This window comes from Phyllobates terribilis, unplaced genomic scaffold (assembly GCF_046119375.1).
Source record: "Phyllobates terribilis strain yellow unplaced genomic scaffold, ASM4611937v1 Scaffold_7__3_contigs__length_470593459, whole genome shotgun sequence".
NCBI classification, from domain to species: Eukaryota; Metazoa; Chordata; class Amphibia; order Anura; family Dendrobatidae; genus Phyllobates; species Phyllobates terribilis.
Genome location: NW_027362767.1, coordinates 326,218,291 through 326,234,737, shown reverse-complemented (window position 1 = coordinate 326,234,737; position 16,447 = coordinate 326,218,291). Strand labels below are relative to the sequence as shown.

Below are 16,447 nucleotides of genomic sequence, written 5' to 3'. Positions count from 1 at the left end.
CGCGGAGGTCCAAAGGTACTGCGATTCCTGCCTCGAATGTCAGCTGACCACACCCACCGCAAGTTTCCATAGCCCATCGATACCTCTGCCAGTGATAGAGGTATCTTTTGAAAGGATTGCAATGGACTTGGCAGGACCCATTTTAAAATCCGCTTGTGGCCACCAAGATATACTGGTGATTGTCGACTATGCCACCCAGTACCCGGAGGCTATACCGTTACGCCACACCTCGGCGAAACTGATTGCACGGGAGCTGTTTGCCATGTTCTGTCGTCTAGGGCTACCTAAGGAGATCCTGACGGATCAAGGGACCCCTTTTATGTTCAAGGTGACGAGGGAACTGTGCAAACTGCTAAAAATAAAACAATTGCGCACCTCAGTGTACCACCCTCAAACCGACGGGCTAGTAGAACGGTTCAATAGAACCCTCAAGTCCATGTTAAAAAAGGTGGTTTCTAAGGATGGAAGGGATTGGGACATGATGCTACCCTATTTGATGTTCACCATCCGTGAGATACCCCAGGCTTCCACAGGGTTCTCTCACTTTGAGTTATTGTACGGCAGACACCCGAGGGGTCTGTTGGACGTAGCCAAAGAGACGTGGGAACAAGAGCCGACTTCACATAGGAGTATAATTGAACACGTGGCTAGTATGCAGGACCGGATTGCAGCGGTCATGCCCATCGTGAAAGAACACCTGTTAGATGCCCAGGCAGCACAGAGGATCACATATAATAAAAGAGCCACGGTCAGGTCTTTTAACAAGGGCGATCGGGTGTTAGTATTTGTACCCACAGCCGAGAGTAAGCTCATGGCCAAGTAGCAAGGGACATATGAAGTTTGAGAAAAGGTGGGGGTGGTAAATTACAGGGTGTATCAGCCTGGAATGAGGAAACCTGCTAAACCTTGGAAAGATCGAGAGTGTTTAGTTACAGACGTCACTCCGGGCATGCCGCCAGAGAGTTCTCTACATTCAGCCAGGGATGCGTCCGGGGGAGAGGTCAGGATAAGTGATGCTCTCACTAAACAGCAGCGACGGGAGGCTCGCTCGCTGGTACAGCAGAATACCGACGTGTTCTCAGAGCTACCGGGTAGAACTGCGGTTCTCCAACATGACATTGTCACCCAACCTGGGGTAAGGGTACGAATGAGACCGTACCGGGTACCCGAAGCCCGAAGGCAAGCCATCACGACTGAGGTAAAACAAATGCTCCAGTTAGGCGTCATCGAGGAATCACGGAGGGAGTGGGCTAGCCCCATCGTACTGATCCCGAAACCAGACAGATCGTTACACTTCTGTAACGATTTCCGGAAATTAAATGAAGTGTCAAAGTTGGACCTTTATCCAAAGCCCAGGGTGGATGAGCTGATTGAGAGACTGGGGCAGGCCCAGTACTTTACCATGCTTGATCTCACCAAGGATTACTGGCAGGTACCTCTCATGAAATCGGCGAAGGAAAAGACCGCCTTCATAACTCTGGAGGGTCTATATCACTATGTGGTCTAACCTTTTGGGTTACATGGGGCCCCGGCTATATTCCAGAGGCTGATGGACATAGTGCTCAAGCCCAATCAGGAGTACGCGTCCGCGTATCTAGATGATATCATCATCTTTAGAAACCGACTGGTATACGCACCTATCCCAGGTAAAAGCGGTGCTGGATTCTCTCTGAGCCACGTGGTTAACGGCAAACCCCAAAAATGTGCGATAGGGCTAGAGGAAGCCTGATATTTGGGGTATGTTATCAAGCCCCCAAACAGGCGAGGGCGTTCCTTGACATCCTTGGGTATTACCGCCGGTTTATACCTAATTTTGCTGGGAGAACGGCGGCCCTGACTGATCTCTTGAAAGGGGGGGGGGGAATCGGTAATGGTTCGGTGGAACTCTCAGGCAAAAGATGCGTTTCAGTCCATGAAGTTGGCCCTGTGTGGACAGCCGGTCCTCATCAGCCCCAAATTCAAGGAAACCTTCTGTGTACAGACTGTTAGAACCTTGCTCTTAGGTTTTTTCCTTTGCTGGTCACATGACCTCGTTGGCCTATTTAATCCTGCTCCGCCCTTCTGGCTTTGCTGGACTTCATTGTATATCTACTTTGCTAGCCTGTGCTCTGTATCTAACTCTGTTAGTTTGCTTGGTCTACGGACCTCAGTGTTCTATATATTTTGTTTGTTTGTCTGTCTGCTACTATTTCTGTTAGGAGGTGTCCCATTTTCCTCCCAGTCCTTAGTACTTGTAGGGATTCCTTCCCCACATCTATAGGTCTCCGTACAGACTAGCTTAGGACTTTAGCAGGTCTGATCGCAGGATCAGGTTCCCTGTTACATCGTAGGGATTCAGCTGAGTTCTATCGTAGGGACAGATTTCCTCTCTTTCCTTAGCTCTGGTAGCAGAACATAACAGTAAGTCCAGCCTGCAAATTCTCTAAGGAAAGATTTTTCTGTTCCATCATGGTGTCGGTTCAGGATTTGGCTCATCGCCTGCAGGGACTCTCTCTGGAGGTGGCCGAGTTCCGTCAGCATGTGAGTAACTGTCCTGGAGCACATTTCTTGGAGCCTAAGGTATGTTTGCCGGATTTATTTTTTGGTGAACACCGAGAATTTTTTTCATTTAAAAATGCTTGCTTATTGTATTTTCGTTTGAGACCCAAGTCCTCTGGGGATGAATCCCAGCGCATAGGGTTCATAATGTCACTTTTGCGCAAAGAGCCTCAGGAGTGGGCCTTTTCTTTGCAACCTAGTGATACATGCTTCAGATCAGTGGATAGTTTTTTTTCTGCTTTGGGACTATTATATGATGATCCTGACCGTGTCGCATCAGCTGAGACTGAGTTAAGACGTTTGAGACAGGGATCAGGTAATGTGGAAAAATATTGTACTCATTTCCGTCGTTGGTCTACTCAAACAGGGTGGAACGATTCTGCTCTGAAAAGTCTATTTCTTGCTGGGCGCAATGAAAGGGTTAAAGACCTGCTAATTGCTTATCCTACACCTGAAGATTTGCAACAGGCTATGCAATTAGCTATACGGGTGGATAGGAGACTGCGTGCAAGGGTTAATGAGAGCAAATCCTCTGCTATGTCAGTTTCTGGTTATGAGAATGTGTGTACTAACAGTGGTGAATCGATGGAGATTGGATCGGTGGCACCTCGCTCTCAAGAAAAAGACCGTCGATTTTCTGAAGGCTTGTGTTTCTATTGCGGAAAATCTGGTCATTTGATTAAAGGCTGTGAGCTTCGTATGAAGAAAGAAAAAAAAAACGTCAGTCATGCCCGTATTGCCTGTTTAAATTCCAAGGGTGTATTTTTAGCTGCTTCCACGATTGCTCAGGAAAAATTAATGGAATTTCGGGTGTTTGTTGATTGTGGGTCTACTCTGAATGTAATTGATGGGGGATTCTTGGAAAGACTCAATTTAAAACCCGAACCTTTATCATCCCCCATTGCTGTGGTTTCTGTGGATGGTTCCCCTTTGAAGAATATTACTCTCAAGGTCTGTGAATTTCCTCTCACTATTAATGGTGTTCACCATGAGAAATTGGATTTGGTAGTTTTGAATAACTTGCCTTCTCCAGTAATATTGGGATTGCCCTGGTTAAAATTTCACAATCCTGTACTGGATTGGTCTACCAATAAAATTAAATCTTGGAGCCATAAATGTTATGACAAGTGTTGTAACGGGCGTATTGCAGCTTTGGATAGGGGAGAATTGCCTGTTTCTATTCAGGATTTTTGGAGAGTTTTTTCTGAGAAGGAATCGCAGGTTTTGCCTCCCCATAGAGACTATGATTGTTCTATTGAATTTGTCCCTGGAGCGACTCTTCCTAAAAGTCGTTTATTTAACCTTACTATTCCTGAGAGGAAGGCTTTGGATGAATACATACAGACAAGTTTGGCCGCCGGTCACATTAGGCCCTCTAAGTCTCCTGTGGCGGTTGGATTTTTTTTTGTAAAAAAAAAAGGACGGCGGTTTACGTCCTTGTCTGGATTTTCGTGAGATTAACAAAATTACTGTATGCAATCCTTACCCACTGCCATTGATTCCTGATCTGTTTAATCAGTTAATGGGGGCCAAGTGGTTCTCTAAAATTGACCTTAAGGGGGCATACAATCTGTTGCGCATGAAGGAGGGTGACGAATGGAAGACTGCTTTTAACACTCCTGTGGGTCATTTTGAGAATCTGGTTATGCCTTTTGGTCTTACTAATGCTCCTGCATTTTTTCAGAATCTTATTAATGACATCCTTAGACCTTTGATCGGCAAAAATGTGGTTGTGTATTTGGATGACATTTTGATTTATTCGCCGGATCTGGAGTCTCATTGGCGGAGCGTACGTGAGGTATTACAATTGTTAATGGACAATTCGCTTTTTGCTAAGCTGGAGAAATGTGAGTTCGCTGTACAGAGAATTAGTTTTTTGGGTTACATTATCTCCAGCGAAGGTTTTGAGATGGACGCGGTTAAAGTTCAAGCTGTACAGGAATGGCCTAGGCCTATTGGTTTGAAATCGATACAGAGGTTTTTAGGTTTCGCCAATTATTACAGAAAATTCATAAAAAAAATTTCTAGTATTGTCAAACCTCTGACCGATCTCACCAGGAAAGGTGCTGATGCGGTTCAGTGGTCTTCTGAGGCCATTGAAGCTTTTGTGTATCTCAAGGAGAGGTTCACCTCTGCTCCCATCCTTATGCAGCCTGATGTGACTAAGCCGTTTTTGGTTGAGGTTGATGCTTCCTCTGTGGGGGTTGGCGCAGTATTGTCTCAGGATAACGGGGATGGATTACATCCCTGTGCCTTTTTTCCCAAAAAATTTTCGGAGACTGAACTGAATTACGATATTGGTAATCGGGAATTATTGGCTATTAAACTCGCATTTGAACACTGGCGCCACTTCTTGGAAGGTGCGGAATTTCCCGTTCAGGTTCTTACGGATCATAAAAATCTGATATATCTTGATGCTGCCAAGCGCCTGAATGCCCGTCAGGCTAGGTGGGCACTGTTTTACTCGCGGTTTAATTTCTCCGTTACTTACATCCCTGGTACTAAGAATGTTAAGGCGGATGCCTTGTCTCGCAGTTTTTCTTCCATAGTCGGTGCTGAGAAAGAGGAGAACATTTTACAAGAAGGTGTTGTGATAGCTGCTTTGGACTCTGTTTTGGAAGATGAGATTCTTAAAGCACAGGAGAATGCCCCATCTAACACTCCTCATGGGAGGTTGTTTGTGCCTGGGACCTTTAGGAGAGATTTGTTTGTTGAGTGTCACGAATCTCGGTTGGCAGGTCATCCCGGAATCTCTGAGACCAAGAGACTGGTGGGTCGCAGTTTTTGGTGGCCTGGATGGCAGAAGGAAGTCATTAAGTGGGTGCGTCAATGTACTATATGTGCTAGATCTAAGTCCTCACATACTCCTGCTGCGGGGTTGCTTTGTCCTTTGGAGGTTCCCAGTGCTCCTTGGACACATTTGGCTATGGACTTTATAACTGACCTTCCCCCCTCTGAGGGTTTTACTGTCATCTGGGTGGTCGTGGACCGTTTTAGCAAGATGTGTCACTTGGTTCCCTTCGTCAAACTGCCCTGCGCTAAAACTCTCGCTAAGGCCTTTGTCAAGGAAATTGTCAGACTTCATGGCGTTCCTACTGACATTGTTTCTGATAGGGGTCCTCAGTTCGTGGCTCGTTTTTGGCGTGCCTTTTGTGACAGGTTGGGAGTTCATCTGTCGTTCTCGTCCGGATATCATCCTGAATCTAATGGCCAGACAGAAAGGAAAAACCAGGATGTTGAGCAGTTCTTGCGTTGTTTTGTGGCAGACAATCAAGAGGGGTGGTCTGAGTTTCTGCCACTTTCTGAATTTGCTCTGAACAATCATACATCTTCTTCTGCTGGTTGTTCGCCTTTTTTTTGTTGTTCTGGGAGACATCCGTCGTTTGGGTCGTTCTCCAAGTTGGGATCTGCCGTGCCTGAGGAGAATTTTCCGGTGATTTGGAGAGAGTTTGGACGGATGTGCGTGGTAATCTTCAGGAGGCCAACAGAAAATCTAAAGACTACTTTGATAGGAAACGACAGGAGGTTTTGTTCGCTGTTGGTGACATGGTTTGGTTGTCCTCTAGGAATCTGCGGTTGAGGATTCCTTCTAAGAAATTGGGTCCCAAGTTTGTAGGGCCCTTTAAGGTGCTTCAGGTTGTCAACCAATCTGCTGTTAGGTTGGAGGTTCCTACCTCCTGGAGAATTAATCCGGTATTTCATGTCTCTCTGTTAAAAAAAGCGGTTGTATCGGATGGTGACGCCTCTGCCTCTGTTCCTCCGGTGGTGGAGGACGGGGAAAATAAAATTTCTCGCATCCTTAACTCTAGACGGTATAGAGGTAGTTTGCAGTATCTGGTGGCCTGGAAAGGTTTCTGACCCGAGGATAACTCTTGGGTGAGGTCAGATGATGTTTCCGCGTCCAGACTTATCAGAGCGTTTCACAGGAGATTTCCTGATAAGCCTGGTCCTAGGGGATCCGGAGGATCCTCTTAGAAGGGGGGGTACTGTTAGAACCTTGCTCTTAGGTTTTTTCCTTTGCTGGTCACATGACCTCGTTGGCCTATTTAATCCTGCTCCGCCCTTCTGGCTTTGCTGGACTTCATTGTATATCTACTTTCTAGCTAGCCTGTGCTCTGTATCTAACTCTGTTAGTTTGCTTGGTCTACGCACCTCAGTGTTCTATATATTTTGTTTGTTTGTCTGTCTGCTACTATTTCTGTTAGGAGGTATCCCATTTTCCTCCCAGTCCATAGTACTTGTAGGGATTCCTTCCCCACATCTATAGGTCTCCGTACAGACTAGCTTAGGACTTTAGCAGGTCTGATCGCAGGATCAGGTTCCCTGTTACATCGTAGGGATTCAGCTGAGTTCTATCGTAGGGACAGATCTCCTCTCTTTCCTTAGCTCTGGTAGCAGAACATAACACAGACAGATGCCTCGAAGGTAGGCAAAGTGAATGGTGAAGAGCACCCGGTCACCTACCTGAGTAGAAAGCTTACCCCGGCGGAGAAAAACTATAGCGTGGTAGAGAAGAAGCGTTTGGCTATTAAGTGGGCCTTGGAATTGCTACGTTATTAGTTGCTCGGGCGTCAGTTCCGCTTGGTGATGGACCACTCACCCTTGGTATGGATAAGGAACGCCAAGGAGAGGAATGCGCGAGTCATCAGATGGTTCCTGTCACTGCAAAATTTCAGTTTCTCTGTAGAATGTTGCAATGTTGCACTGGGAAGTCACAGGCAAATGCGGATGCCCTGTCCCGGGCACCTTGTATGGTGACCAGGGCCGGCTCCAGGTTTTTCTGGGCCCCGGGCGAAAGAGTCTCAGTGGGCCCTTTTAACACATACACGATTCATGATGCACAGATACGGCGGAGAAATATATATATATATATATATATATATATATTTATTTATTACACATGGCCCAGCCTGCCCCCTCATCCTTCACATACGCAGACATATGCGCGCGCACACACGGTACGCAGACATATGCGCGCGCACACACGGTATGCCGACATATGCGCGCGCACACACGGTACGCAGACACACGCGTGCGCACACACGGTACGCAGACACACGCGTGCGCACACACGGTACGCAGACACACGCGTGCGCACACACGGTACGCAGACACACGCGTGCGCACACACGGTACGCAGACACACGCGTGCGCACACACGGTACGCAGACACACGCGTGCGCACACACGGTACGCAGACACACGCGTGCGCACACACGGTACGCAGACACACGCGTGCGCACACACGGTACGCAGACATTTGCGTGCGCACACACGGTACGCAGACATATGCGTGCGCACACACGGTATGCAGACATATGCGTGCGCACACACGGTACGCAGACATATGCGTGCGCACACACGGTACGCAGACATATGTACACATACAGACATACACATAGATAAAACAGACAAATATATATACACAGTCATATACACTGACATTCACATACATGCACTCACACAGACCCATTACTAATATTTTTAATATGGGGATTGGGGAAGCCTCACTCACCTGTCCCCGGTCCAGTGTCCTGTCCAACAGCTCCTCGGGTATGGGGCAGTGCAGGGCCCCCGGCGTGTCACAGACTTCATGGCCCTGGAACATCAGAGGGGCCCACTTGCGGTCGGGTCCGGGCCCCTCCCGCCCATCTGTGCAGGACCTCCGCTCCGACGGTGTTTGATTGCCGGCACTCCCCCAGACATGGCTGCGCGCTGTGCGGCTGTGTCTGCTAGTAATGACGCGGCAGGAGCGACACACAAGCACAATTAAAGGTGCAGTGCCGTCGACTCTGCCGTGTCATTACTAGCAGACACAGCCGGACAGCGCGCGGCCATGTCTGGGGGAAGTGCCGGCAATCAAGCAGCGCCTGCGTCCCTGAACAGGTGCCGAGGAAGCGGCCAGGGCCCCGACAGTGAGTGGGCGGGTGGGTGTGTGGGCCCGGCCCAGACAGTGAGTGGGCGGGTGGGTGTGTGAGCCGGGCCCCGACAGTGTGTGGGCCCGGCCCCGACAGTGAGTGGGCGGGTGGGTTTGTGGGTCCGGCCCTGACAGTGAGTGGGCGGGTGGGTGTGTGAGCCGGGCCCCGACAGTGAGTGGGCGGGCGGGTGTGTGGGCCCGGCCCCGACAGTGAGTGGGCGGGTGGGTGTGTGGGCCCGGCCCCGACAGTGAGTGGGCGGGTGGGTGTGTGGGCCTGGGCCCCGACAGTGAGTGGGCGGCTGGGCCCCTCTGATTTTCCAGGGCCCCGGCACTTGCCCGGGTACGCCGGGTGCTGACGCCGGCCCTGATGGTGACAAATGTTCAACCCCACAAGTTTGAACAGAGGGGGGGGACATGTGAGGCAATGACTGGGATCGTATAAGAGGGATGTTATATATCCCCCAGAATGTGTACAGAGACCTATTAAACCCATTGGAGTGCATTGCAGTCACAGACAGAGCTGCGGCTGCAACGCAGGAATGAAGGTGAGCTTTGACATGGTCAGGCTATCTGGCTAAGGCAGATTAAGTAAAACCCAGCAGGGCCTTCATTTCTTGGAGGAGGCTACAGGAAGGCAGTGGGGCGGCCTCCTCCCTCCAACCCAGGTTTTCCAGTGGCTCTTGCCACAGGTCCTTTAAAAACCCTGCACTAAGGGTTAGTGTTGTTCAGTGTTGGGACCTGCTAGGAGCATAGTGGGAAAGCTTGGCAGGCCTGTGAGTAGCTGAACCCACGCCTGGGAAGGCTCTGCACCCGTCAGGCTCTGAGCGGCCCAGCGCAGCCGTTGCCCCGGCAACCGTTGTTCATGGACTTATGTTAACCAGGCTGCGAACTGGAGGACTTTTTTTGTTTTAACCTTGAGTGCTGAATAAAAGCTGCTTATGTTGGACTTGCTTGGGTCACTGCCTCAGCTACTGCACGGTGTGAACTCTGCCGCCTCACAAGGGGAATAATACTTTTTTGAAATCAGTAAAACTAAGGAAAAGATACAATAAACGGGAATACTTTCCAAATGATTTTTCCAATATTTTAGCCTCTTCATTCTTCTATATGGAAGGGATCAATGAGTCAAATTGCTGTTCTGCTGATTTATTAGTTCATAGACTACAATAATCAATTGACTAAGAGCAAGTCTCAAACTTTTGTGGATCAAACCCTGGACCGGTGAGTCAGTTTAACTTCAATCATATCTAATTCCTATGATACCAGTATGAATAGAGACATAGGTAATTGGATGGGATGAAGCTAATGGGGTTGGCTACATTGGAGGACAATTATATTTTTTCTTACTTAAATGCATGTATTTTGGGCTGATAGACTGGCCTGGGCACATGCTTCTCCACCAGCAGCCATTCGACGGACTGAAATACTGGTCAGTTTGTGTGGAAAGCTGCGCTAACAAGAGAAAGTGGCCGACTCCGAGAATTCATCAGTGAACTCAATCTGACAGTCTAACAGGAAAGTTTGTAATTCTTTTTTTAGCTGTCTATTTCTGAGCTCATCTAAACTGATTTTTGGCTACAGACCACATTAAAATTGAATGTGCAGGGAAGCAAAGTCTGTAAAAGTAAAACGGCGCAAAATTTGTAATGAAACCCAATTGAACAAACTATTTTAGCTTAAAATACATGCACTTAAGTAAAAAAAAATGTTCCCAAAGGTGGCTTTACCCCTTTAAGTACTCACAGAAAATATTTAATTCAGCAAATTACCCATGATTAAATCACGTTTTTATGTGAAATGTTTTTTTTTTTGTTATTATCTATATTTCAAATAAAATAAATCCTGAAATCTTGCAGTTTAAACTATGGTCCTTAAAGAGGTTGTCCACTACCTTTCCATTGATGACCTATCCTTAAGATAGGTCATCAATATCTGTGTGTATATTTACTCATTTATGTGCAGTGTGTACACATGTGTATGTGCAGTGTGTGTCTGATGGCATGATTATATTTGAATAAATGTTTGTTTGTTCAAGAATAAATGTGGATTGTTGTTCATGAAAAAAATAAGACATCCCCTGCAAATAAGCCCTAACCCATTCTTCGGAGGAAAAATTCATATAAGACCCTGTTTTATTTTTGGAGAAACAGGCCTGTTTTCTTCCTGTTCTGCAGATTCACTTTTCAGTAGTAATCACAATATGATCACAAGCAGTATTACAATCAAAAATAACATCTTTATATAGATAGCACACTATTCACAATAGGTGATGGTTGCAGCTCATCTCCTCCCCCACCCTGTACAAGGACCTCTGCACAGGTTATTGAGCAAGCCTACCTTGCTGTGCATGGCCTATGCGGCTGTTGTCAAACATATATTTAATCGGTGTTAAATGAAAGCTAGCATCATATAATTACCTATTGTAGAATTTTGGGTTCAAGTCCCATCAGCGAACAGTGACTTTTTTTTTATTATTATTACAGTTGTAAAAGTCACTTGTCAGAATCACTTGTCAGACAGGGTATTTAGCCTCAAACTGACATCTTTCTGATGTTTGATTTTGATATCTGATCATGTCCTAAAATGGACACTGTACCAAGGTAAACCATCATTCTCTAAACACAGGTTTTTACTGCATTTTTCATGAACATAATCATCCTTAAAATTAGATATAAAAGAAAAACAAATAAAACAAAGTCAATTAAGAACTAAAGTCAATACTACCTTTTTTTCTCAGGATGACACTTGCATGCTTGCGACCGTTTCGGTTTTCCACATGACAGGTATAGTTACCCAGGTCTCCTTCTTGTACAGCGTCAAATGTTAAAGCCAGTTCCACCTCCTTCTCCCCAAGGTGTTCTCTGAGTAACCTAGATAGATATATCACCATAAACTGATCACAGTGCAAGGAAACATTATCACACTGCAAAGAAACATTATTGGCACATTTCTCATGGATTGTACAGTGCTGATCAAAAGGTTTGGACAGACCTTTAGAAGCAATAGTTTTCCTTGTTCTTGCTGGAATGTGCACATTGTAGATTCTCCCCTTTAATTCTAATGACGTCTTTACACATTTTTGGCATTCTCTCAAGCAGCTTCTTCCGGTAGCCACATGCAATGGTTTTCCTACAGTCTTTAAGGAGCACACAAAGGTGCTGAGCACTTGTTGGCTGCTTTGCCCTCACTCTGCAGTCCAACTCATCCCAAACCATCTCAATTGGGCTGAGATTGTGTGATTGTGGAGACCATGTCATCTAACGTAGCACACCATCTCTCTCGTTCATGGTCACATAGCCCCTACATAGCCTGGAAATGAATTTTAGATCATTGTCCTGTTGCAACACAAATAATGGTCCCACTAAATGCCTAAATTCAAACCAGATGGAAAGGCATGTTGATGCTAGATGTTGTGGTAAGTGTGCCTTGAATTTGGAATAAATTACCAACAGTGCCACCAGCAATGCACCTCCACACCATCACCTCCCCCTTCATGTCTCCACACATCTAGAAACCATTCACTCACATTTTCGGCATCCCACAAAGATTTCTACAGATCTAATGTCCAGTCCTTGTGTAGCTTACTTCACATTAGTCTCTTTTTGTTTGTAGTTCTCAGTACTGGTTTCTTTGCAGCAATTCCACCATTAAGGCCTGTTTCTTGCAGTCTTCTCCAGACAGTTGATGTTGAGATGTATGGCTACTTGATGTCTGTGCATCATTTACGTCAGCTTAGGTCAGGTGCAGTCAACTTTTGTTTTTTTTGAGGCCAGTAACTCTGATGAACTTATCCTCTACAGCAAAGGTAATTCTTCATCTTTCTTTCCTCAAGAGAGCCATTTTCATCATAGTAAATTGATGGTAGCATTACTGCACTTGAAGATATCTTCAATGTTCTAGTAATTTTCCAGATTTACTGACCTTCAGGTCTTAAATTAATGATGGACTGTGTTTTCTATTTACTTAGTTGTTTGGTTCTTACCATATTCTATCTTAAATAGTTGTAGAATAAGACTCAGACCTGTATGGAATGGTATACTAATACTGCCTGTACAAACCACACCTGATGGTTGCAAACACTTTCTGAAGTCCAGTGATTCCACAAATGAACTCTTGTCGAGGCACATTATTCATTGGATGCAATTCAAGGTGAATCCCTGATGAAGCTGCATGAGAGAATGCTAAGTGGATAAAGCGGTCAACAGAGTTAAAGGGGAGTACATTGAGGAATCTAAGGATTAAAAAAAATTCTGGTTTATTTCATTCATTTCTTTACTACTTGTTTCCATATGTGTTCCTACGTAAATTTGCTTCCTTCAGTCTAAATTTACATTGTGCACATTCCGATAACAAGCAAAACCATAACAAGCATGAACAGGTGTGTCCAAAATTTTGACTAGTGCTTTACATGCATTACTTAAATTGCATGCCTCTTCATGAATCAGGAGTGTCTGATGTGTGGTGTGAGTCTTCGTGCTCCATTCCAGAAATCTTACTTCAGTCAGAGAATAAGATTCCTCCAATAAGGAGTGCCACAGTTCGTCATGAATTAGATGAGCTGTGATGTTGAGCTATCGCTGTGCCCAAGCTCCATCCATTTTGGTGGAACTGGGAGAAACTGACATTAAAATGTCAAGTCGGAACATTTTTGCGTAACTGAGAGTTGCACAAAAATGTTACGACTTTTCAAAGCAATTCGTGCTACAATTCTGGCGAAATTGCTTTGAGTAATTGGCGCTTATGTCTTTTGCCACTACAGCAATGGTGTGTACTTATAGTCTGGAATTGAATTGGTCCATGTGCTGTCCCTATGTTATAAGTTTTGCATACGGACAACACACATATGTTCATCTGAACAAGACATAATAATGATCATCCAAACAGGCAAGACAAAGGAAATAATTATACTGTATAGATTAAAATTAAGAATAAGTAAAAATAGACTGTTTAATTCCCATTCCCATTGTGTTCTAAAGTCATAATTATATGTTGAATATCTCTAGGTAAAATCAGACTTTTTTTAAAAAAAAGAACAAAAGTACAATTTTGTGAAATGTATGATCTGAATTTCTCATTATCACACAGGTTATTTGTAGCTTTCTGGCATAATTACAATGTTTGCAGTACACGTAGTTCTCACTTAATTGGATAGACGCAGAGTTTATTATTACTATTTGCGGGATCATTGAAGCTCGGTCCAGTAACATTTCGATGATCAGTTATGAAAGTGAGGATTAGAGTGGGGGAAGTGATGCTATTAAATAGCTACTTTTTCATTGCAGGTTCACCGGCTGGCATTATAACCCTTATAGCATTTCCAGTTGAAGACATATTGTTATTTCCTTGATCATTAAAGGAAGAGCTGGAGTGTTCTACATGTGACATTTTCATAATCAGGGATCAATGCGTTGGTATATTTCCATCCTCTGACCTTTTACATACGCTAATCTTAAAAGGTTTTCTATGGAGTAAACTTATTTTTAATGCTCATTTAGGGTAAGAAACTTGAAAGCCACAAATAGCCATTAATACATTTAAGACATTTTGAAACTATAGAGGTTCTTCAATTTCTTTAAATTAAGTTGATCTAACTTTGACTACAAAAGTCCAAGAAAAGCACCACTGTTGTATGTCTTTTAGGATGTGCACATTCATGGGGGAAGATTTTCTTCATTTTTGAAAATAAAAATTGGCCACAATTATGGTGCAAAAATGGTAGATAATTTCTGATTGAATGCACTGTTTAACCATACATGAGGACTTTATAGAAAATATTACGGTATAGCAGATGGTGTGTGGCCATATCATTATAGAAAGCAATTAATTGCTATAAAAGGACTCATAATCTACCATTAAAGGGGTTGTCCGGCCATAGGCTACAAATCTGCAGTTACTCGATATGACTGCAGACTTGTGAATCCTCATATTGCGCGCATTGTATGCTGTCAGGATTCTCCGGTGCCACTGCAGGTGCATGACCGCAAGTATGTGATTTGTATAAATGTGGACACATGCTGACTAAATGGGTACTCAATACAAGTGCATTAAGCGAAGTTGGATAAGTCTAGTCGGAATGCGGCAAATCACAGCCACGTGACTGCCCGCTCCTGGCCCCCGGCATCGGAGAATCCTCACAGCACACAGTGGGTGCGATGTGAAGATTCACAAGTTTGCAGTCACATAAAATGACTGCAGTCTTGTAGTTTAAGACCAGAAAACCCCTTTAAATGAAGCAGCAGTGTGCAAGGTAAATTACTGATCTTTTCAAACTGGGGATTCTGGATCCCATTGAATGGTGTGGGACCCCAGAAATCAGCAATTTATCGCCTCTTCTTTAGAACACTATTAGGCTGTGTGCCCACGATGCGGATTTTAAGCATTTCCAAAGAGTTATTTCCGCTGCAGAAACGCTTAAAAAATGCTTGCTGCAAGGTCAGTAATGTTCCCCAATGATAATCCAAATGTGCTGTGCACATGTTGCGGAAATTTCCACTGCGGATTATCATTGCGGAAAAATCCACAGCACTACCATTAATTTTGCGAAATGGCCGCCATTGACTTGCATTGAATTGCATAATATCCGCATGACTACATGTACACATGCAGATATTATGCGATTTAATTAGCAGATGGAACCCGGGCCTGGAGAAGACGAGACTCTCCTCCAGACCCGTGTACCATAGTACCTGTAGTTAAGAAGGAATTAAAATAAAAAAAAAACCTTAAACTCACCTTTCCAGCGCACCCCGGTCTCCCCCTCAGCGGTGCTGCTGTCTCCTTGGCTTCCGGCGGTCTGCAAGGACCCTCCGTGACGTCATTTAGTCATGTGATGGTCACGCGACTGCTGATGACAGTGGTCAGGTGATGGTCACGTGACCATTAGTGATGAGCGAGCATGCTTGCTACTGCTCAGTGCTCGCCCGAGCATCTCACTTCTCGAGATGCTCAGCGCTCGCCGTGTATTTACGGGATTTCTCGGCGAGAGCTCAGGTCTCCTCCCTGCATGTTTGGCGCTCTTGACAGAGCCAATGATCATTCAGGGATTGTCTGCCACTCACTGTAATGCAGCAGCCATGTTGGTTGTGGCATTACAGTGATTGGCTGGCCGCACAGCGTCATCAAGTCTATATCAGACCTGGCGCCGCCATGCTCATCACAGTCACTCTGGAATCAGACAGTGTAGGGAGAGGTGCTGCTGAGCTAGGAAGAGATTTGTTTGTTTTGTAGTTAGTGTAGGTATACCAAACTATATTAGAGACACATATCCATCTCAACAAACAGTCCTTCTGAGGACTAATCCATCTGCAGAGATATCAGGCAGGCAGTGTATATAGGCCGGCAGTGTATATAGCAGACTGCAGTGCATATAGCACAAGAGGCTCCATTCCAGTTTTGTCTGCTGCTGCTGTTAGATATTTCTAGACATAGGCCCAGGTCTCAGGGGCCAGGAATAATTTTTTTTGGATCTTAATCCTCATTATTTGCTTAAAAAGCAATCCAGAGAACACCATTTTTTCTGCGCCATTTGCTTGTTGGCTCTGCAGAATACAGCCCTTTCAATATTACAGCGCTAAAAATCTAGCTATTTAAAACTGTGGTTTGTCCGTCACACGGATCACATATAATTGCGCTGAAAATATTGCCATTTCTGGCCTCCATTGAAATTTTGTTCCAGTGTGTCAGTGAAGCTATTGACACCAGTTTGCTGTTCAAAATAGTTACCGACAGGCCACCTATTTAAAACTGTAGTTTGTCCGTCACACAGATCACATATAAGTTTGCTGCAAATAAAGCCATTTGTAGTGAGCGTGGAAGATATTGTCCTCCATTTAAAATGGGCCAGGGACAGGGAACTGGATGTGATGGTGATGGTGCATGCAGAGGCCAAGGCCGTGGGCAAGCTGAAATTGTGCCACAACAAACACCCACATCTTCTCGCCCGACCTTCCTGTCCCAATTCCTAGGGGACCGCAGCACACCACTATTGAAACC

The 16,447-nt window shown here is 45.2% G+C and overlaps 1 protein-coding gene across 1 annotated transcript in view; it reads right to left on the bottom strand.

Annotated features, from left to right (window-relative positions):
- The window catches only part of IL1RAPL2 (interleukin 1 receptor accessory protein like 2), a 1,202,487-nt gene that overhangs the window by 64,854 nt on the left and 1,121,186 nt on the right, over window positions 1–16,447 (bottom strand). Inside the window, exon 8 of the mRNA XM_073637906.1 lies at window positions 11,180–11,325. Coding sequence (XP_073494007.1) covers window positions 11,180–11,325 — 146 coding nt within the window. The remainder of the gene's footprint in view (window positions 1–11,179; window positions 11,326–16,447) is intronic.